This window comes from Agelaius phoeniceus, chromosome 3 (assembly GCF_051311805.1).
Source record: "Agelaius phoeniceus isolate bAgePho1 chromosome 3, bAgePho1.hap1, whole genome shotgun sequence".
NCBI lineage: Eukaryota > Metazoa > Chordata > Aves > Passeriformes > Icteridae > Agelaius > Agelaius phoeniceus.
This window is the reverse complement of record NC_135267.1, coordinates 44,256,791-44,279,198: the sequence shown is the minus strand read 5'-3', so window position 1 is coordinate 44,279,198 and position 22,408 is coordinate 44,256,791. Positions and strand designations below refer to the sequence as shown.

At 41.2% G+C, this 22,408-nt stretch overlaps 1 protein-coding gene across 6 annotated transcripts; it reads right to left on the bottom strand.

Annotated features, from left to right (window-relative positions):
• Positions 1-209: 209 nt before the first annotated feature.
• UBXN2A (UBX domain protein 2A) lies at positions 210-20,503 on the bottom strand. Of its 6 annotated transcripts, XM_077175129.1 has the most exons (8): positions 20,264-20,503; positions 19,872-20,053; positions 14,383-14,436; positions 12,833-12,968; positions 10,925-11,034; positions 9,208-9,348; positions 4,329-4,493; positions 210-1,535 (listed from the first exon to the last, which is right to left on the bottom strand). In XM_077175129.1, exons 3-8 carry the CDS (start codon positions 14,421-14,423, stop codon positions 1,247-1,249), a joined length of 882 nt encoding a protein of 293 aa, XP_077031244.1. In that variant the 5' UTR covers positions 14,424-14,436; positions 19,872-20,053; positions 20,264-20,503; the 3' UTR covers positions 210-1,246. The 6 variants fall into 6 exon arrangements, with proteins under 6 accessions (XP_077031244.1, XP_054485091.2, XP_077031245.1 ...); XM_054629116.2 differs by lacking the exons at positions 19,872-20,053; positions 20,264-20,503 and adding an exon at positions 18,116-18,218; XM_077175130.1 differs by lacking the exons at positions 19,872-20,053; positions 20,264-20,503 and adding an exon at positions 18,116-18,218 and having other exon boundaries at positions 12,875-12,968.
• Between the last annotated feature and the right edge of the window lie 1,905 nt (positions 20,504-22,408).

The window sequence follows — 22,408 nt, the reverse complement described above, 5'->3', positions numbered from 1 at the left end:
CCAATTAAGTACTTTTCTATTTAGAACAAAACCAGGAAAACCCAAACCCAACTTTCACTTAACCACACAAAAGAAGTACAACCCCAACAACCATCCTTTGGCAGAGGTAGCACAGAGGAGTCAGGACTTGAAGATCCTGGGATATGTCTTACCTGGAGATTTTAGTTCCTTTCACAAACCCACAGGCTTAGTAAACACAGTACAAAATATTAAGTCTTTCTGTTGTTTTCTCTTTTAGCAAAACATGGAGTAGTTGGCTACAAACTTTATTCCTCAAGTACATGAACAGCAAAATAAAAGATTTGGATGGAAATGGGGCAAAGTGGAGAGAAAAATGTCAGTTTTCAAGTAAGGATTTTCAACAGCTTTGAAACTTGACCACATGCAATTAGTGTCTCCATCAGCTGGGCAGTTCAGGACAGAGGCAGATAAACAGTACAAAAACAACTGTGTCCCTCTCAACTACTACTCCTACTTGGTGATAGCCAAAACAGCTGAAGTTTCTGTGTGACAAAGCTACAAGTGGGTCCCTAAGCTGATGAGCTAGGTAGTTTAACATCACCTGATCTGCAAGACACCCGTAGCAGCCCAAAAGAAGCAGAAACCACTTCAACCATTGGTAAGAACAATTCCTTCAGAGCTTACTTTGAGGCACTTCATATGCAGTATGCACCAAACTATCTCGTTTGTATCTTCTCACACATGCACCTACCACCATGTGGAAACTTGACAGAACATTATTACACTGCAAATCTTGTGACAAAAGTTACATCCTGAAGATTTTCAAGGTAGAATTCAAATGTGAGCTTGCTTGCAGTACTAGTTGTCAAAGAGTTACTGTGAGAAGAATGCAAACTGCAGCAGTTTACACTACAATGTAAGTGAAATGTTTCACTTTAGTCCAAAGTGCAAAAATAAATACTATTTTTCCTTAAAAGGTGCTATCAGTAGTTAAGTCTCAGAGAACTGTTCCACCTAGACCCACTTATTAAATACTAAGAAGCTTTTAACCTAAGGAAATTCTAAGGATGATCTGCTGTACAGTTAGCTCTGCTACATTATACAGCCAGGCTCTGACTACCCAATGTAGCTGAAAATACCTCTATTATAGCAGATGACAGCACAGCACCCATTCTGCTCTAATAAGAGCACAGTGCATGAGGATGTGAGGGCATCCACATATTGCTGGTTACATTTTTGGTTTTGCCTAGTTCACCCTGCAGATAATTTTTGGTCAGTTGTAAAGCTAATTTGATCGTGTACTATTGATAGCATTTTTTTGCTCATTCTTGAGTTGTCCATTAGGTGTAGCAGCACTTTTGTAGTCGTTGTCAGGTGCTTTTATCACCAAGAGTCTGAAAGGTTCAGTTGTTTTCCGAAGTCTCTGAACAACAACGGCGTTTTGCAACTTTGCTTCCTCAAGCGTGAGTGTCTCGTCCTGCAGCTCTCGAAAAGGCAGGGAGGTGGTCAGTGTGAAGGGAACACTTCCCTCAGATCCTTGATACTTTGTTATGAAGTCTCTGACATGGCTGATTCTGAGAAGAGAGAAAGAAAAACTCAGAGTTTTGACACTGCAGTCCCCACACACGTGCATAACACACACAGCCACCATGGGACAGGAATGCAACACCACTGCATGGAACGCCTGAGAGCACAGAACTAGAGCAGTACAGATGAGGTGGTATCTTGAAATGCCTGATCCACTTGGGAGGCAAGGACCAAGGTCTGCATGCTCTGAGTAGTCCCAAGGGGCCAAGCATGAGTATGTTATTCTGAGCACTCAAACACACCATTGTGGCTCAGATGGTAGTTACACACACCTACCATTTCCTAACCAGCTGGTGGAGCTCTGACCTGAGGGTCCTATAGCCAAGAGCTAGAATAAAGATGCCTCCAGTGTGTGGTTCATGTGGCGGAACCACAATAAAAAATTAAGAAAAAGGCTTTGCAAAAACTATTTGGACAGCTGATACATTGACTAGGTCTAAGTATGGTCCCATCCTCCCAAAGCAGGGGCATGGTGAACTCACTACAGACTCAATCTGTGAAGAGCCTTGCAACAGCTGAGCAAGACATAAGTTTTGCTGTGGAAGAATCAGGATCGACTCATTTAATTAGAAAATGAAGATGAGAAGATACATCTGTATGAATAAAATAAACATAGTATCAATGTCCATTCCCTGGTCCTGAGGCCAACTGGCAGACTGGCTGCTGGCAAATTCCTAAATTCATCCTTCCTCTCCCCCATGCAGAGGGTCACCCATGAGGTTTACTGTCTCCTGGGAATGGTCCACGACCTGAGCTAACAGCTGAGCCATGGATGGTTAGGTATTGACTGAGGAAGTGCTGGCTGGCTTGGGGCAATGCCATCCTAACATTTTAGCATTACAGATGCCTGAGATTTTCCAAGCCTTAGCCACACTCTCCAGGACAGACACAGCCAGCAAAACAAAAACTGATTCCTGTGCAACAGACCTCAACACAGAGACACTGCTTGGTCTTGTAAGTCAACAGCCTGAAAAACCTCAAGCAGGACTAAATTTCTGGTTGGACATTTACAGGTGTCTACATGCATTATATCAAATTTCATTGGGTTCTAAGAGCAACTCAGGCAATTAGCCACCAGTTCTCTGCTTCTGGGTGAACAAGTTCCTTTCAGGCTCCATACTTGATGCTCCAAACATAGTAAGTGCTGAAGAGGGGACACAGCTCAATCCAGGACACAGCTCTGTGTGCTGTTCCTACAGTTCTGCTCTCCTAGCTGCTGCACTCTCACGTCTCAATTCCCCACACTGCAACACTACAATGCTTCCTGTGCTTCTGCTCCCATCTTTCACCAGGAATCAACTCACATCTAAGCCAGCACCTACACAATCTAACTGCCAAGAGCTGTAAGTCATCAATTTACCCAGACACTGGGTAATATGCTACATATGTGTTACATGCTATTAATCTATACCTTAGTTAACAAATAGCTGTCTCGTGCACTGAAAGGAGTGCTGTGTATGCAATCATCACTCTTAAGGGTATTGCTCTAAAAGGATTTCCCTCTAGTTCTTATCAGGCTATACACAAGTACTGTGTACAGCACAAACGTGCTGGTCTTGTGGCAAGAGGCTATGTTATGATAGAATATTTATTGCACAGTACTTCAAAAAGAGCATTACACCAGTAGAGCTGTTTTTCTGCTTATCTCAGATGTTTTTTTCCTCTCAAAAACACTTAGCAGCTGTTCGAATGGTTATTTACTATGAAGACAAAACGCTTCTAAATATACTTAAGTGTGTGGGACCTGGAATAATTGAGATATGAAGCCCTTCAATGAAGCATTGATAATTAAAATAGCAATTTACCCTTCAACAGTACATCACAACAGTGTTTCAGTTCATAGATCAGGCTGCTAACAGTAATAAATTAGTACAAGTCAAAGAAAATACTACAGTCATTAACCTTCAAGAGCTGAGCTTTCCTTCTGACCAGCCACAGACATACAGAGTTTATCTTGACAGCAGCCTGGGTTGTATTAAATCTGTAATACCTTTAAACTGCTTCACAGAGAAGCACAGGAAACATATCCTTTCCACATGACATGAGTGTACAGTACATCAGTGATTTCTCAAATTCAGAATTGAGAAAGGTCTCTAAAGACAGTAGCTCTGCAATTCAATGGTAAGGTGTTAATCCCACTTTCTCAAAGCTCCTTCATACATGTGCTGTGCTGACACCTTCTGACATTATCCTCATTTCTAAGCCTCTTTGGGAACCAGAAATTTTATTAATTAAGAATTAAACATACTGTGTGCATTCTGTTCTGTCCACGTTGACATGCAGGGGATGAACCTCCCTGCCCAGTGCACCAACTCCAGCCCTCCCCAGAGGTTTCTCTGGCTTAACTTGAAGTCCCTTTCTCCAGCTCTCACATGTGGTGCTGCCTATGCCCAATGACCAGCAGGTTTTTTACTACGCCATTTGTTCCACATGTATTTGTTTTGTGAGAGATCTATCATGTTAAAAGCTATTTCTTCTAGTAATGAGCAATATGTACACCTTAACTTTCACTAACCCAGAAAGAACTCCTACAGTTTTCTCAGATTTTCCTTTACACTCAGCTATGACCTGACTTTTAACAGTTCACATTTCTCTTATGCTTGCTTGTCAGCTAAAAGGTTTCTCAAATTTTCAAAGATTTTCCAAATACAACTGAAGGGCAGTCCAATGCTAAGTGGACTGAGGAGGTAGACTAGTCATAAAAATTAAAGACTTAAATGTACAGGCATTAAGATATATAGTTCAGATGCAAATATATATGACAGTTAAATAAATTCTACCTGTGAGAAACATTGAATTTCTGAATTATCCTTTCCCCATCAGCTAACCAGATCTGGACATTGGTGATAGGCTCCAAATCATTCAAGGGTACTAAAGGCAGGTGTCTTTTGTCATCAGGTCCTGGATGATCGTCTCTCACTTTAGAGATTATCTTTGGAGTAGCACTGAAAAGAAAAGTCACATGAGGTTATGGCTTCTGTATTCACATGCAAGCTCAAACTTCCCCCCAGACCTCTGCTTCTGGAGCTTTCTGCCCCATAGCAGAGTGTGCTGATGACTTTTTATTTTAACAAATATAGGAACAGTAACATAAATATCAGCTTTTTTCTTTCTTCCTTATTTATTTCCTACATGTATGCCATTATTTTCACTTACTGACTAAAACATACTAAACAATTTCAGTTTGCTTGTGTTTAACATTTTTATAAGATAGAAAGGAGCTTTAAATATCAGAGGATTAAATATGAATATACAAGAGACAAAACTGTCTGAAGATTCCTCATCCATTTTTGTACTCAAATCACACAGGTGAAATTTAAAGGGGGTTGAGTATTGAATTTGCATACTCAAAGTTAATTTTCAGGGTAATGTGATTACAGTAATTCAATTTAACTGAATGTTGTTAGCCTTGATTTAGACTCCAGCATCATCTATCTCAGCTTAGAAGAATTACTCATCTATCAGAAAAATTGACTTAATGTGAAAAACCCAGACTGATGCACACAGCAGTTGGATTTTTTTTTTCCTAAGGCATTTTCCACAGCTGACCAAACCACAGGGGCAAAGATTCATAAAATGACTTAACAGAATACATCAACCTCAGTCCAAGTGCATAGTCTTAAAATACAAACAAAAAAACTGCTGGCAAAAAATGTTATGCTGAAGAAATGCCTAGAGCTTAGTGCTTCTTTCATGACTAAGCTTGTTCAGCATGTACAGTTTAAATCCTCACTGGGCCTGATCCAATGGGCACATTCTCAGCTCCCGTGAGTATAACCAGATGTTTGCTTGCAGAACAATAGCAGTGATTTAAAGGAGTTTCTCCTCTGAGCTCAGCTGTGGTCACAGACTACATGAGCACTACATGGCAGTTTGCAGAAAAGCTCTCTTTGCACAGAAAATTGGTTGAGTTACAGCTTCTTGAGAGAAAAGTGGGTAACTGAAGTCCACAGAGTAACAGTTGTAACTATGTTGCACACCTGCTTTGCAGACAAACCCCGTTCTTATGCTCTTGTACCTGTATTAGTTTATTCATAAGGCGGAAAAGTCAAAGCTAATTTATTATTAGCTAAAGACTTAATATGTTCAGGCTAATAAAGCTGGAGTCTTAAGTGCAAGTTCAGTCAGAGCTATTTCAAAAACTTTTATTGCCCATTTAAGTGCTGCCCTAACTTCTAGGTTATTAGCCAGCAGAGGCACTTTTTTGTATCTTCCACAGAAACAGCAAAAAGAATGAGAATCAAGAAATCTCATTTCCAAGTGAGCAATTAGAGATGTTCACTGTGACTGGAGACAGGTAAAAGGTACAGAACTGTTTTGCATTACACATAAATCAGCTGGGGCACAAGGACTTGGCACCAACAAATTACAAGAGGCACATCTGTAAAATATTCTGGCATTTCTAGTACGGGTGATGTACTAGCACCTACCTGCCTCACAAACAGCTTCTGTTCATGCTTGACCTCAATACGAAATAAAACTTAATTGCCCTCCAGATCAGGAATAAAAGCTTGAGTACCAGCAAGATAATGTTAAACAGTTTTGCAGGCAGAGAAAAAAAAAAAAATTTCAAGTCATACTTCAGTCCAGCCATGCCCAGCTCTTGCTGTTCAGTTGCTGGTTCAGACACTGCAGAACTCCTGTGAGTGAGCTGCCTCCAGGACAGCAGAGGCTGCAGATGTGTCCAGCTGTAGTGTCTGGCTCAGGCTGGGCTGGGCTACATCAGTCTCAGCTGTAGCTCAGACAACTGCCTAGAAGGACACAGATTTTGGTGTCATTTCCAAACCAACCTCCTTCACAGTCACATCTCCATATGCAGCAGGCACTGGAGGTGATTCTTTCGATAGCAAATGTGTGTGAGACTGAAGCCAGCACATTAAATGAAGCTTTAAGAGAAAGTTAGAGCATCTGTATTCACCAAGATCTAAAGCACTTCTATATGTAAAAACTTTTCTCTTGCAGAGCTGACAGATAAAGCCATCTAGTGGTGGGAGCTTTGACTAAAGCCAAAACCCAAGAATGTAATTATTATTAGCCTGAGATCAAAGCATTGTAACTCCTTTTAAGGCTTATTCTTTTATAAGATTATCAACAGAAGATGTAAACTAGAGATTGAAGAGACCTAAGAGCATCCTGTCAATTTTCTGACAAGAAAAAGTCCAGCAGTTAGGTGTCATGCCTTACCCTGACTGATGGTTAGGCAGCTTGACACACAATGCTTTAGCCTAATGAGGTTACAGAGCAAGCTTGCTTTGCTACAAGGGGTTTCAGTCAATAGTTCAATTAACATGTTTCTGAGGCTGTCTCGGAGGTGCATAGATTAGCTCAATAGAAAAGTGGGGTTGAAAATCTAGTCATAAATCCCAAACTCTGAAATTCAGCTGGACAGTGATAGATAAAACAGAGTATACCCATTAGTTACATAGGTTCGTAAGGCACATTGGAAAATTTTGATATGTCTTACTTATTTCTCCTGTAGAACAAAAAGGCAGAGGATCAAGCTTGTCTGAGCTATATCAACATATATGTTATTTCCAGATCCTCCAACTAAAGTTTTGAGAACTAGTCAATAGACCAATTGAAAATGGTTCATCCATTACAAAATCCTGGAAACACTTGACAAAATATACAAGATTAATTTTATAAGTTCATTTGCTAAGCAGAGGTTTAGGTAGGCTATAAGCTAAAGTAAACTCTTCAGTCATTTGTCTCTCTCATTTCTGACTAATCACACAAAAGGAGTTCTAATCACAGAAAAGGAGTTCTATAGCTTAAAACTTGTTCCAGGTCTCAGTCAGCTCTGTTGCTGCCCCACAAAGCTTTTCTGCTCCAAGTGTGGTGTATTCATGCAATGGACATCTATCAACAGCAGAAAGTGAGCACTACTTTATGGAGTACGAATACTTATGGCTCATGGTTCCAACATCAGCCCTAATATCAACTTATTTTTAAGGAAAAGGCTTTGATAGCACAGCACAGAATAGACAAAGAAGAGTAGGAAAATAATAAAAAATGCTGAGCAAGTTGTAGAATGTCTCAGTGTACAAGACCAGTGAACCAAAATTCACAGATTAGCATGTTTCTGAAACCTAACTTGCCTACTGGGAAGCAAGATCATTACTTGCTGTAGGCATGGCAGAGCACAAGAAGTGACTGAACAACCTAGCATTTAGCACTGCTTAGCAGCACACTGAAGATCTTTTTGGTTTTGTTATGAACAGCTCTACTTGTAGATATAACAAGGTTAAGTTCTTGACCCCTGTTTGCTCAGGATTTCCATGCCACCAAAAGCAAATCTTCCAGCATCTCACCTATCTCTCAAGGGAAGGTTTTCCCACTGTATCTACTCAATGGTCTGTACTACAGAAACAGATGAAACTCATAAAACAGATACTTGCTTCTCTGAGTCAGCCTGGAACCACTCACCCTTTACCTTTATCAGTCTTTTGCTCTGCACATTATCATCTTCCCCTGCCTCAGCTGTTCCTGCCCAGGTCAGGCTTTCCCTCAGCACAAGCTCTGGGCCTTAGCAGCCAAACCCTTCCCACTTAATTGAAACAAGCTGTTCACCTAAGGCTGCACCACAGCCTAGGAACTCCAGCCTGCAGGTCACTCAGCAGTGCCAACTGGTCACTGAACATGTCCTGGTCCCTAGGCCAAAGCCTGCTTCTATAGGCACACAAGTCTTGCATGACAGGGATATTCAAGCAGATAATGTGGCTGGAGTAAGCAAAAGTCACAGGGATCAAATAAACGAACTCCTGGCGTGTTGCCCTACAACAGCCTTCCAAAAGACAATAGTTGTTTGGTTGTAAATCAAGTCCAGTTTCAGCATTGGCATGAGCGGCTGACACGCTCCAACTACAAAAAAGACACGGATCATTGTAGAATGCTAAAATGCCTTACTGCAATACATGCATGATTAATTACTGAACAATTTTAAGAGAATGCCAATAACCTCTTACTTCTTTGGTTCTCTTTATGGGATTGTCATATTTCCCCCTCTTCTCAAATTATTGCTAATACAGCTTAAAAAGAGATTATTTTTTCTAAAATCACGGAATAGAAGAGTGACAGCATTTCAGCTGGAAACAATTCTGCTAATATTGAGACCTTGAACAAAGAAAGCCAAGAGCTTCCTGGCTGTATCAACACAGCAACACGTCCAGTGGATTGTGGGAGCCAATTATCCCCCAAGCTTCATGGAGAGACACCAAGATGCCTGCAGGATGGAGCATTCACACTGTCAGCAGATGCTGGAGGAGAGCAGCTTGCTCAGCCTGTGGAAGAGATGGTGGTCGTGGTGGGGCACATAAAAGCAGCCTGCCAGGGTCTGCAGGAGGAGGTGATGCTCATTATGGTGGACAGAAATTCCAATGAGAGGCATTCAGACTGGATATAAGGAAAATATTCTTTCCCATAAGGACAGTCCAGCACTAAAGACTGCACAGCCACTGCACAGCCTCTGCTCTTATGGGATTTCAAGACCCAATTGGATAAAAGCCTAAGTAACCTCATCTGTCTCCACAGATGACCCTGCTTTGAGCAGGATTTTAGACTAGAAAACTCCAGAGATTGCTTGCCACCTGAATTTTGATCCTTCACCACAGGTATAGTTCCCTTCAGCTACTCAATCATAGATCACACCAGCCTACTCACCTTCCTAATCTGTAACCATGTCCAGAAAAGGGATGAAACATTGGCTTTTTCGATGACAAATACACCTTATCCTTTTTATCTTCCACTTTCACTTCTACCTCCTCCTTATCAAAAACTTTTTGCAGCTCAAAAGGCAGTTCCCTTAAGAAAAAAAAAAAAAAAACAAAAGGTCAAAAAAAAAGTACTATGCTGTTTTCAGTACACAAAATAGACCAATGATTAATATCTGTTCAACATCTGGCCCTTCAAGAATGATGCTTTTAAAAAACATCTTCACAAGTATTTACTAAGAGTTAGGTTAAGAACATAGCATACAAATAACTTCAAGTTCCTGAATAGCAAATTAACTAGAAAGTATATAATTAAAAAACCCCTATGATGCAAGTTGTTGAATGATGTTCAAATTTACTCAGCAGTTACCACTCTAAACACATAATGTGTAGGAAGTTCAGTGTTGCCATACACTGCTGCAAAGGGTTCAATTATTTTATCTCCATAGGAAAAAAAAAAGAAAAAGGCTTTTAAAGAGGAAGAACTGAGTTTACACACAAAGTATTTAATGACAAACACAGATCTCAGCTTCAAAAAATGGTATCATCACTAACAGCTCCACTCTTTAGTGCAGTAACATCAACTTGGTAATGCTTTAATTGCATGAAGCAGAATACAACAATGCCTTTGTCTCTGAGCTCTGAGGCAGACAGTACAATTTTGGGTGGTGGGGCTCAGATGGCACAGAGGCTGTACTGAATGCTTCTCCACCATCAATGATTATGCAGAAACCATCTCATAATTAGCATCTTCACAGGCAAACAGTGGAATAAAACTGGCAAACTTTTGATGAATGTACACAAAGGGCTTTAAACAGTGCAGTTAATTGCTATTACAACTAACACAGGTGACAGACATACAGGAGAAATAGTGTAAAATTAGTATTTTTGACGGCCTAGCAAAATATGGAAAAGAAAAATATAATGACTTAGTAATTTCACATGCTTGATAAGGAGGTATTAAATTACATTATCCATAACATTATATTCTTCTCTCCATTTGTACATGGTGAGGAAACAGACTACAAATTAAAGGCTCAAAATAACACTGGTTAGTATGGTCAAACTCCTTTTTTAAAGCAACAACTGCAAACAGTAGCAGAAATCAGGACAGCATGTAAACTTTTAATACAGGGAAAAATGTAAGATGGCTATTAACACAGGAATTTATGCAAGATTGTTATATATACACAACAGCAAGTTTGTACTTGGAAAAATGTCAGAAATTTAAGACTGATCAGAGTTACTTGATGATACATAGAACATCTGTGCCCATTTAAGGCTTTTCATCAACAAAAAGAAAAAGACCATAAAACCAGAAATGCTCAACCCCTTTTGCACTGAGTTCATTAGTCAAAATACCATTTGATCTGTAGCTCTTATTGGGCACTGATTTATTCTTTATTTCATTGTGCACCTGCTGTGCCCCCTGCCAACACTGGCTTTTATCTATTCATCAGCAACTGTACAACTACTGCCACTGAGAGCTGTGTTAAACCTGTTGATGTTCCAACAGCCATTAGCACTGCAGGAACGAGACTGGCAGGGCCTGTGCTCCTACAGGGACACTGCAGTGCAGCAAAGCCACGTAAAAAATTTAGAGCATAAGCTAAGTGCTGCCCAAAGCACATTAACTCAGACTGGTTAAGAACACAAAACTCACTTACCCCTTTTTAATGGACTCCAAGAACTGCTGGTTTGCAACATCAGTGTAGCTCCGAAGTTCGCCATCATTTACCGTAAACCCATTTTTCCAAAGTTTAATGATTACATCAACCTACAGAGTAAGAACAGTTCTCATTATAACACTGATGAAAAAGAAGCTTGGTATACACACATACCCTGTGATTATAAATCATCCACTTCATGGACTAAAAATACTGAGAGCAGGCTCACTGTAATCTGCCTTGGCCCCATGCCAACAGGCACAGCAACTGCAAGGGCTAAGTGACATTTTTAAGTATCTTGTGTCAATCAGGGTTATAAACAAACCTTCCCCCAATCATTCTGGCTTCCTAGATCAAGAACACTCCTTCAATTCAGCAGAGGAAAAAAAATAAAATAGCTGGACTATCCCAGCCAGCTGCAACTCTTCAAGAGCTAATTTGAGAGCATACATGCCTGGTGTTGGAACACCAAGTGCCAGAATAGTCCAGCTGGGGATTTATTAGGGTAAAGCCTTGTTCCAATCATTCAGGAGGATTTTCTCAAAGTAAAGGCATTGAGATTATGCATGCAGAAGCCTTTCACTCAGGAAATGAAGCAAGTATCAGAAACTTTACTTTCAGACAGTCATATACTTATATTACCCTAGAATTCCTGGGTGTATTCAAAACCTTGGTGGTTAGGGGAATGAAAAAATAAATTCTCAGTAATTCCTTAACTTTGCCAGAAATCATCTACTACTCCAACCTGTAGCCATTGTAATGTTTATTGAAATCTCTCCAACTGTAAGATGGATATTTGAGATTGTATTTTCATATTAATGCACCATGCCATTTAAGGAAGTATTTGGTTATCGAGGTTTGATCCCTGCAATAACACTGTCTTGGCAGATACTTGGCCACAGATGAGGCCACAAATGCAGAATTCACCTCAGCTGAAAATTAGTTTGAATGAGGCTTGATAGCACCTGACAAGTTTGTTGGTTTTTTTTTTTCCCCAGTTTGACTTGTTAGGTGATTGCTACATAAATAAACAGCATGTGCAAACTGCTGAATAGAATTCCTTGTCTTTCCATTGGATGATCTGTCAAAAGAAGCAGACAGCACTCAGCAAGATTAGATTCCATCAAAAACTCTTGTGTCTCATGGCACCAATGCATATGGAAAGAGTTCTAATTTTGGGAAGGTTCCTCTACAGTGAGCCAGAATGCAAATTTAACATGGACTAATTATTCCATACCAACTTCCCATTTAAGCATTGACACAACGAATGCCATGGAACACTATTTCAGGACTGCAATTTAAGATATTGCTCCTGACATTTCATTTCTTCCAGGGTCAATTAAGGATCTATGAACATAATTTCTAGCAATGCCCACTCCAAATTTCTTTTTTGTCATTTTTGTCCTACATGGCCTTTTCTCCCTCCCCTTACCAGTCACTGATGAGTAACAGAAAAACACGAAAAGGACAGAATCACTGAGATACAAGCCCACACTGAACATCCCACGACAACCATAATTATATGAATAAGACCAAATGAAAAATATTTGGGCTATGCCTCTGCATTAAAAGGCTGCAGCTCCTTAAATAACTTCTTATATAACAGTACTTGTCATTCCTTGAACTCCTGCTCACCTCACTCCTTCGTAATAAAGCAGAAGTGCATAAGCCAATGCCAGCATCAGTTCTAGAATGACTCTAAACCAACTACAAAGCAGTGAGAGCCAAAAGCCCAGCAGCAAAGGCCTGGCTGACTGGGAGATGGGAGGCTGTTCCTACAGCTTTCTGAATTCTGTATTTTTTTACTGATGGACTGGAAAACACTGCTGGACTTCTGGCATCTGTTCTCCAGAATAGTCCTGGACTGCTGTTATAACAAACATGACTATTTTTTTCTTCACTGCCTACCTGGTTCTTGACTGTAGTTGGGGGCACACACATAGCACCAACCTTCTGAGCTTCTTCAAAAAGGTTATCTACAAAGTAGTCACAGTTTTGTTCTGTACCGTTCAAAATCTGATCATCAGTTCCTGATTTACACACCCTGCAGAACAAAGACAGAAGCATAAATGACTCCTCAGAGGACACATTAGAAGACAAATAGGTACCTCAGAATCTCAGTACCAAGAAATATAGAAGGCACACTCTCCTGCACCCAGCTTACTCAATTTACTGAGTATAAACATCAGGTCAACTTGCATTGTGCCTTCTCTATAAACTTCTTACCAATCTCTAACTGCTACAATTTGCACTTCAAAAGCACAAGCTAAAGAACGTCATCAAAAAAGATGAACTAATCTATGCAAAGCTTCTAAAGTTGGTATCAGAGCCAGGAATGCAAGTTAAATTATTCAGACTTCTAACCATCATACACCTAGCTGCTCACCAATGAAATGCTTTCCTTAAAGCATTTCCATGATACGGCTCCTTTGCCATAAGTTAAAAAAAAAAAAACAAGAAAATTGCCCTAGGATTTACTCATCAACCCCAACTTGAACTTCCCCATTCCGAGCACCATCCCAGAACCACCATTACTGTTTTGGACTGTGCATTAGGGAAACTCAAGTAACTCAACACCACTGGAGCACACTGAAGAAATACAATGGAAGCCTTCAACACTGTGGAGATTGCCAGGATATTAAAAAAGATGCATCAATCATATCTTTTTATAGAACACTGTATATGTGACAGCTGTTTGTAAGATTTTCACCAATCAAAATGCAGAAATATGCAACTGAATGATTATCTCAGTGTAGGTTCTCTGCATAGTAAGAAGATTATGCAGCTTTTCATAAACATTGCAGGAGTTACTCCTAAGGCAGATTCAGAAAAGTCTGTTTTCAGCAATTCAGAAAATAAAAATCCCAGCTCCTGAAAAATTATCCAATTTTACATAAAACTCTGCATTGAATTCAAGAGCAGCAATACTTACTGGAATGCTAATTAGATACATTTGCATAAAATTGAATTGTTTGCAATGCACCTATGCACCACTAAGAATCCCTGGAGATTAACATCTTAAACAAAAGAAAACCTCAATAACTTTAAAGAAGAAATTTCAAAAGTATGCTGTCCACATTTTAGTTTTCTAATAGAACAAAAGAAACTTGAAGCATTAACGTAGGTATTCACTATGCTTTACCTCAGAAACAGAACTGGAAAAGCAAACACCTCCACGTCAGATGCAGAGCTGCACAGTGAGTTAGCAATTTGAAAGGCTGCCTTGCCTTTAAATATTTTAAATTAAAATATTTACACAGCTTCTTGCATCTAGGAAACATTTCAGGTATATGAAAAATCTTTCAGCAAAACAACAGGATTTTTCTGTATATGTGGAACAGATGAGTACAGTAAAAATACTGTATTTTAGAATTTAACATAAAGTTTGAAAAGTAATGACAGGACACACAAACAGCAATGGGAAAGGAAGACAAAAAATAGGGAGAACTGGCACCTACCATTCTTTCTTTACAGTTTTGATATTATCCATGTCTTTCATTCTGGTGCTTCCCCTAATTACAAAAAGAAAATGGTTTAAAGCCAAAACAAAACAAAATGCCTATCACACTTTGTCTCCTTTTGTAGCTGAAGCACTCTTTATATTTTTTCCTGTGTTGGTAATACATTTAACCAGAAACCTCAACCTTGCCCCCCACCAAGTCTCCAGATGGTTCTTTGTTTTCCTGCAGTTTCTAATTTAATGACACATGAACCACACATCTGTGCCAGACATTCAGGAGCAAGGTTACTTTTTCATAAATGTACAAAATACATTTCACAATTATACCAGTATGATGTGAAAACACATGCCCATACTCCTGTAAAGGGAGGGGAAAAAAATCACAATCTTTTCTGAGTGGCATGGTTTAAAACTTCCCTGATTTTACACAGCATTATGAGATAGTTGCAGAAAAACTGCACTGCCACTGCAGGCATTTGAGTGACCTTCACCTTAACTGTGCTTTACTTAAAGGGGCAAGATTTGTCAGGTTACCCTTCCTACCTTACCTCAAGACATTGTTGCAGCAATTCAGGAACTGTGAATTATCATTTCTGGCCCACTGTCAGCTGGCATGAAAATCTTGGATTTGTAAGTACTAAATATGATACAGGATTACTCTGCTGAGTCAAAAGAAATTAAGAATCCCACACTGATCTCATTACAGTCACTTTTGAATGCTCTGAAGAAAGCCACAGTAAGTCGCTAAAAGCCAGAAACTCCCAAAAACACCCTTAAAAAATAAAATCACTCTAAAATTGGAAAAACCCACAGGAAACCAGAAATTTTCAGTTGCAACTGTGCTCGGAGAGTTAACCCTGACAACCACTGCTTACAAAGATGATGGCCTGCTCCTGGCAGGTTGAGGATTAAGTTATGACATTGTGTGTGGCATCAAACTAAGCAGTGATAGCCATCACACTCCTGAACAAAGCACAACACCACTAATATGAATTTTACGTGATTTTGAGATCTAATTTAACAAGATGTGGAGTTTAGGGGAAAACAATGTCCACTGTAGCACAAATTAAAAAAGAAAAAAAAACACAAAAAAAACCCCACCACATGCAGTACTAATTCTCCTTGGTACTTGAATACTGGTATTCTCTCAATTTGAAAGTTAAAATCCATGTAAGACACATTCTGTAGAAAAATATGTAAGCCTCCAAAAAAAAACCTACAACAGTCAACATTAAATTTAACTGGTGCTGTTACACATTAAGTCAAAACATATTTTGCACACCTCTGACATGTCACACAAGATGAGGTATAGTCTTTTTTTTTCCCCCACAAATGTTCTGCCAGAGCCCTACATCTATCAGGCAAGCCTGTGCTGGTACATGATGATGTTATAGGCATATCTGTTTATTGCTCTTGGAACTCCGTAGTGCAATTGGAAAAAAAAAAAACCTCTCAGTATCAAGTGAGCAGAGTGAAACCAGAATGCTTAAAAAGTATAATTTTTTCAAACTTCTCTCAAATTCAGTTTTAACACTCTGGCATGTAGGGTTTTTTTGTGTTTAGCCAAAAGTAATTATTTGTGGTTTATGTTAATGTGCTTATCTTCTAATCTTTCACTCCAGTAGGCTACTCCCCAAAGCAACAAGAGCCACCTCCTGCCATCTGCTTTTGTTGATCCTCTGTGACTTGTCATCAGAGCTGTTAAAAAGAAACAGACACAATGAAGCAGCTCTTCAAATTAGCTCTTTGGCTACATTAGGCTGGCCTCAAATGTGCATGAATAGTATTCAAAACTGGTCAGCTGTAAAAGCTGCTGTTCCTTCTAAAGTACAACAGCAATTACACTTCGAAGAAATGTTTGTGCTAATCTCTCTAGGTGAAGAATCATCCTATACAGCATATTGATGTTTATTATGGCCAAAAGCTGCTAGAACACAGCCATCAGAACGCACTGCAAGCACTTTAGCTCAGCGTGTCAACCCAGGCAGCACAAACCACCTCCTCCCACCAACTTCTGACAGACATCCCTAGCTGCTGCTGGAAATGGTAAGAATTTTGGTACGTAATTCTTGCGTCAGTGGCAAAAAGTACCTCAGAACTGAACTACCACCTCCAGAAACTAAATTTAAAACAAGAAGCTGCAAATGCCAGCAGCCCACCACAGCTACATCTATTAATTGGGGTTAGGATACTCCTGGCCATTCCCACACAGCCCCACCAAGATGGGCCACTGACCCAGCAATGGCCTTTCACAGCCAGGATTTCCAAACAGACAGCCCTCAATAGGCATATTTTTCCGGGCAAATAATTTTATGGTCAATACTTTTGAGCCCACACTTCCAGTTATTTCAACACAGGAGAAACAAAACACTATCTGTGAGGCTGTCCTTGCTGTGAAGGGCAGAAATACCCACAGAAGCACATGCAGCCCCCTCCCCTGAAAGCCTGCTAACCCCTTACTAACTTTGGCAGAACAAACTCTCCAGTTGAGAGCTGCTCACAGCACAGCACAGTCTGTCCCTGCACAGCACAGAAATTGCAGCTGAAAATTGCACTGTACCATGCCACAGAGAGATGGGAGGCTACAGAGAAATAGCAAGTACAAATTAATAGCGAGATGAGCATCAAACCTAATGGCCTGAACATGACTGATGTGCTCAGGTACAAACCACAGCATTCACGCTTCCTCTCCAGCTGGAATGGAGGAAGGAGCTGTGCACTCAGAAAGAAACCTGTCCCCAACCTTGATGTCCAGGTGTTAGAAAGATACTTGTCTGTAGAATTGCCTTGTTAAGGTTTAGGACTTGACATGCTTCAACTATCTCAGATCTAAAGGGGAAGAGGCTAAACAAAGCTTGGGAAGAAGGATATATCACTGACGGTGGACACAAAGAATGCACAATTTACAGGCCACAAGGACATTGGGCAGAACTTCCACGATAAGAAACTAATAAAGCCAGCTCAGCAACTGTGCTGAATTCACTTCCAAGTGGGTAAAAGGTAATTCTGGCAGGGCAAAATCACGACAAGCAACTTATAGATCACCAACTCAAGAAAATCACCTACCTAAAAGAAGAGAAAGACTGAGCACGCAGGCTACTTAGCATAAGAAGGAAGAGAATAATTTAACCAATAAAGACAGAATACTCACTAATAAGACAAGTACCCAAACTGGTAGCCAGTGAACATTAAATGCTATGCTTGCTAACACGTATAAAGCGTGAGAAGTTTCGATAGTCGTGCTGGCTTTGTGGATTTACCACCCAGCCCTTCTTTATGCTCAGAACCACAAATAAATCAAGTACCTCGGCTCTGTGTGCGGATTAGCCTCATGCACAGCAGGTCAAAGAACCTATTTTGGGACAACCCCGCGTCTGCGACACCTGAACTCACCCGCACCCCGAGAGCCAGGCCGGGCACACGCTCCGCGCCTCCCGCCGCTGCCAAACCAGCCGGAAGGTATTTTTAGGCGATGAGGCAATAGCACGGTACGGACGCGGAGGCGGAACGCCCCGGGAGGGGCCAGGCCGGGCCCCCCCGAGGGTCGCTCCTGCTGCGGGACGCGGCCGGTTCGGAGCAGGGCGAAGCCGCAGGGCGGAGGCAGCGGGGAGACTCAGCCCGCCCGCCCAGGGACGGCCGCGGGCAAAGTCCGAGCGCCGGCAGGAGCCGAGGGAGCGCAGGCTCTGCGGGACGCGCTGCCCCTACCCAGCCTGTGCCCGCAGAGAACTCACCCGCCCGTCCCACGGCGCCCAGCCCGGGACCGACCACCCGCCGCGGAACTCCTCGGTGTCCCGCCTTGGGCGGCGCAGGCGCGGCGGCGCCGGGCGGGGCGGGCAGAGCTCCGCCCCGGTACCGCGGGTGGAGCGAAGGGGTGTCCGTAAGGATCAGCGCCCGCGGTGCCGGGGGAAACGCGGCTTCCCCGGGGATTGCCCTGCCCTGCCCTGTCCTGTCCTGTCCTGTCCTCCGGGGACAGGTGAGGGCTGGCGTGTTTGCGGCCCACCTTTACGAGCCGGAACTCCCGCGCCACTCCCCGGGCAGGACCTGGTACAGCACAGTAGAGATAAATATCTCTGCCCAGCCTGAGACTGCGAAGGCAGCTCTGTCCCGACTGCGGAACAAAGGACGCGGTCTGCGTGTCCGTCTGCCAAGTCGCGGCATTTACAAGAGTGGGGAATGGTGCCTGTGTTTGGGCACCTGGCCGGCCCCGGCGGGAGCAGCCGCACGCCGAGCCCTTTGCAGAGCGGCAATGGCTCATTGTGCGGCGAGCGCTAATTACGGGCCAGCGTTGACACATGTGAAAAGGAGCTCAGCCGAGGCCTCGCACCGAGGACAAAAGAGCGGCGCGATGTCTGGGAAGCAGAGCTCCCGAGGGTGAATCGGACGGGAAAAGGGGATGGGATCCTCGGGGAGGGAAGAAGGATTGAGCTGAGTTCCCTGCGCTGTGTTTGGCCTTGGAGAAGCCGCTCTCTGCGGGACGAGGAGGTCCCGTGGTGGTGGTGCTAGGATCTATGCAAGTATCCAAGGCCAACGCTGTGCAGAAGCTGCCAGCCCCTAGAAACATACATGGAGCAGGGTGAACGCATCCCTTGCATCTGCGGGCTGTTTAATAAGGGTTGGATTTTTTTCTCCCCCAATAATTAGTGATGCACTGTAAAACACTTAGAATTAACCTAAACTGAACAGCCACAACTATCTAATTCACACTAATTAATGGGAAATCCACTGCGAATTTACAAGTGCGATCAAAGGTAATTCTAAAAGCAGAGGTAATACTTCATCGAGTGTCGTCTTCACGTGGGACACGTTTCTGCAATCCCTTAATCACAACAATTAAAATCACATTGCTCAGAAATATTAAAATAAGATGCTTAGTCTCAAGGTTCAGTGATGGGTGAGTAACAGAAGTAAAATCTGACACTTGACAGCTATAATTTCTTTCTCTTTATAATGCACATCACAATGCACTGATCCTTTTGAAGACAGTTTGGATTAATTGTTAAGTTTTAACTGGATGAGATCTAATTAGAGCTCCTACTTATGAATCTTCAGGGAAGATAGTAAGAAATTTGCCTTTTGTTTCGGTTAAAATACATGGAGTTTTATATTTCAAAACACTGACTGCAGAGATTCTATTCTCCCTGGTTTTGTTTAGTGTTTAAAATACTTTGACATTTTAGAATAGAAGGTACTTCTTTGTTACAAGTGTTACTGATTCTATTAAACAGGTTTTATATATTTAGAACTTAAATCACGGATATCATGACTGTAGAGAAGTCAAGGAATTTACAAAACCCTAAGCTAAAACATCATAAAGTTGTTTTGCAATGCTGGACTGTTTTAAATTTTCTTTCAGTATTTTAAGTACACTATCTCCGTTTCATTAAACACACAAGTTCATTAATATGCTTAACCCTTTCCTGGGGGCCCTTTCAGCAACAATTTGACCGACCCAAAGGTAAGCATAGAAGGAGGTGAGGTTGGACTTACCTGGTGTAATGGTGCAGGTGTCCTGGCTGCAATCACTTATTGCTTTAGAAGATTAGGTCTATTACTGGAAATCAGAGTACAGCTGGAGACATGCTGACCTACTACAATAGGAACCAGTGTCCTAGTGAATTTGGTTTCTTAAAAGCTCTTCTAAGTACTGCTGTCCTCCCTTAGGAGCCAAACTGTTGACAAAGCATAGGAGTAACAAAAATCTTAGGAAAGATCTGCAACTCTTGTATAATGTAAAGTATATTTTCTTTAAAGCTGGAAATTTTCAAGTTAGAGTGTTACAATCAAGACATCACTAAAATCCTTTTAGACTCTGTGCATTTAATACAGCTTATTCTCTGGCAGTACACTAGATGAACAGAAGCAAATGGTCCTTTTCTTACCGTGTGGTGAATAGAAGCAAACAGCCCAGACTGTGTCTGCTGAAAAACCTCTAACAGGGTATTCATGAGATGAATACAACCATCTCATGCCCCTTTGTCAGACGAGATCAAATGCAGTGGCGTGGAAGATAGTGACAACCCCCAGACTTGTTTTATAATGTAGGAGTGAATCTCAGTGTTGACAAAGTAAAGCAGGGTTTTAGCTGTCACTGCCAGACCTGTCAAGGTCACAGAAGAACCAGCACACACAGGGCATCTAAAAACAAGCAGAAAATTAATTTTGAAGGGATATTTTTAAACCTTATATTTAACAACGTTAGCCTATGCCAGAGGACACTGTCAGCTACCTATAATTAAACATCAGCCGTATTGATTGACCTTAACTTGAGAGAGGAGCTGTTGCCTGAAGCCTTTTGTAAGTGTGGGCACACAGAGTAGGAGCACATTGTAAGGGAACTGGGACTGCAAAATAAATAGGAGAACAGGGTCTGGTTATCCTGTAAATGGCAATTCCACTGACTAAAACAGCACATTCCTCTGCATAGGATGAGTGGTCCTTGAAGGAATGTTAAACCTTCTAGGCTGCCACACAGAGGGGAGTAGCTTAAGGAACTGGTGTTTCTAGGAAGTCAGCTATGCACTGGAAAAGCAAGTCATTGTTTCATGGGTGAATCAGCTTTCATGCCAAGGGTATTAACCCCATGCATTGAAAGAAGTATCCACACATTGCTGGACTCTTGGACTGTAAATACACAAGAAAATTGAATATAGCTTCAATTTTAAAGTTTGTGTGAATTGCATAAGCCCATGAAAAATTCAAGGCAGCCTGAGCAACTGTTTGTACCAGATAACACACATTTGGAAATAATGTATGGTGAATTCTCAAAGACACTTTTAAGTGAAACTACAATGATGACATGGTGGTGTATTTTATGAGCTTGTTCTTGGACCAGTAACAAAAAACCACACTTCGAAACCTAAGATTGTGTGTGAGGACTAGAGAGATTTATGAACCAATAATGTTTTTGATGGACTTGCCATGTGATCCTAATCAAGCCATTATGCATTTGTATGGTGCTGAAGCTTATCTACACATGTGTGTATAAATGCCTATTTTTATTGTGAGCATTTTAGGACAGAGTCTGGTTTTTACTACAAAGCTATACATCACCCAGCATAGTAACAGGCTGGCGGTGCTACTTTCATATGATTAATGATTATAAGCACCAAAGTGAGATGATTTGCCACTTTTGTCCAAGATGGAAGTAATTTACAGCCAGAATGATAGTGAAAAACAGACCCTGCAGATGCCTGGCTGCAATATCATCAGCCTATGAGTTTCACACAATTATTATTATTAGAAAAACTATCTACTGTGACCTTAGCTCAACAGGAAAAATATTATGGAAGCTAATGGCCAGATGTGATGGCAAGATAATTTTGAAATATTAGGAGGGAAGTTTTACCACTCCCTTCTAATGTTATCTAAGAAACCTACTCTCTGATCCCTCTCAAGTTGCACTGATGTTATCTAATGTAGAAAACAATCTTCAGATAGGTGTGCTGATAATGGCACTGGACATTAAGTGTTTAATTTGAAATCATAACTATTACCCATTTTTAAATGACAGTGGTAGTCTTCAAATAATGAGCCTTCTATAATAACATAGCAAAATGCTTGCAATGTGGAGTGATTGTATCATGTTCTCTGTTCCAGATCAAGGTAGTACCAATCCTGATTCTTGCACACTGCTTGTTTGAAGTTTCCAAACTTATATCCCATGGGCCTTTCTTCATAATGGACAATTCTCAAAGGAGTAACCACACAATCTTAATTTCCTAATATGCCCCTCAGGAAAAAACTTAGGGTGCATTTACAAAAGCAAGATCTCTTGTGAATCTTTTTTTATTTCAAGATTCAACTGAAACCAGGGGGAGTTGACAGCATGATTGAGAGGCACACATATGAGCTTATAAATAGAGGCCTGAAAAGATGACTTGATTTCCATTCTTTGGAATGTTACTGCTATTCAGAGATATTGCAAAGTAATCTCTGGTAAATTGCCTATGATTGAAGCAAATGGTAATTCACTGAATAGAGCCCTCTGGTCCTTACTAAAAAGAAACTCTGCAGAAGTTCTGAAT

Bases quoted from the DNA above. Each gene is read 5' to 3' on its own strand.
- UBXN2A (XM_077175129.1), bottom strand. From the start codon at position 14,423: ATGAAAGACATGGATAATATCAAAACTGTAAAGAAAGAATG. The intron at 12,969-14,382 runs GTAGGTGCCAGT...TTTGTTCTGCAG, and splicing joins AAAACTGTAAAGAAAGAATG to GGTGTGTAAATCAGGAACTG. The intron at 11,035-12,832 runs GTAGGCAGTGAA...CTTACTCTGTAG, and splicing joins CAACTACAGTCAAGAACCAG to GTTGATGTAATCATTAAACT.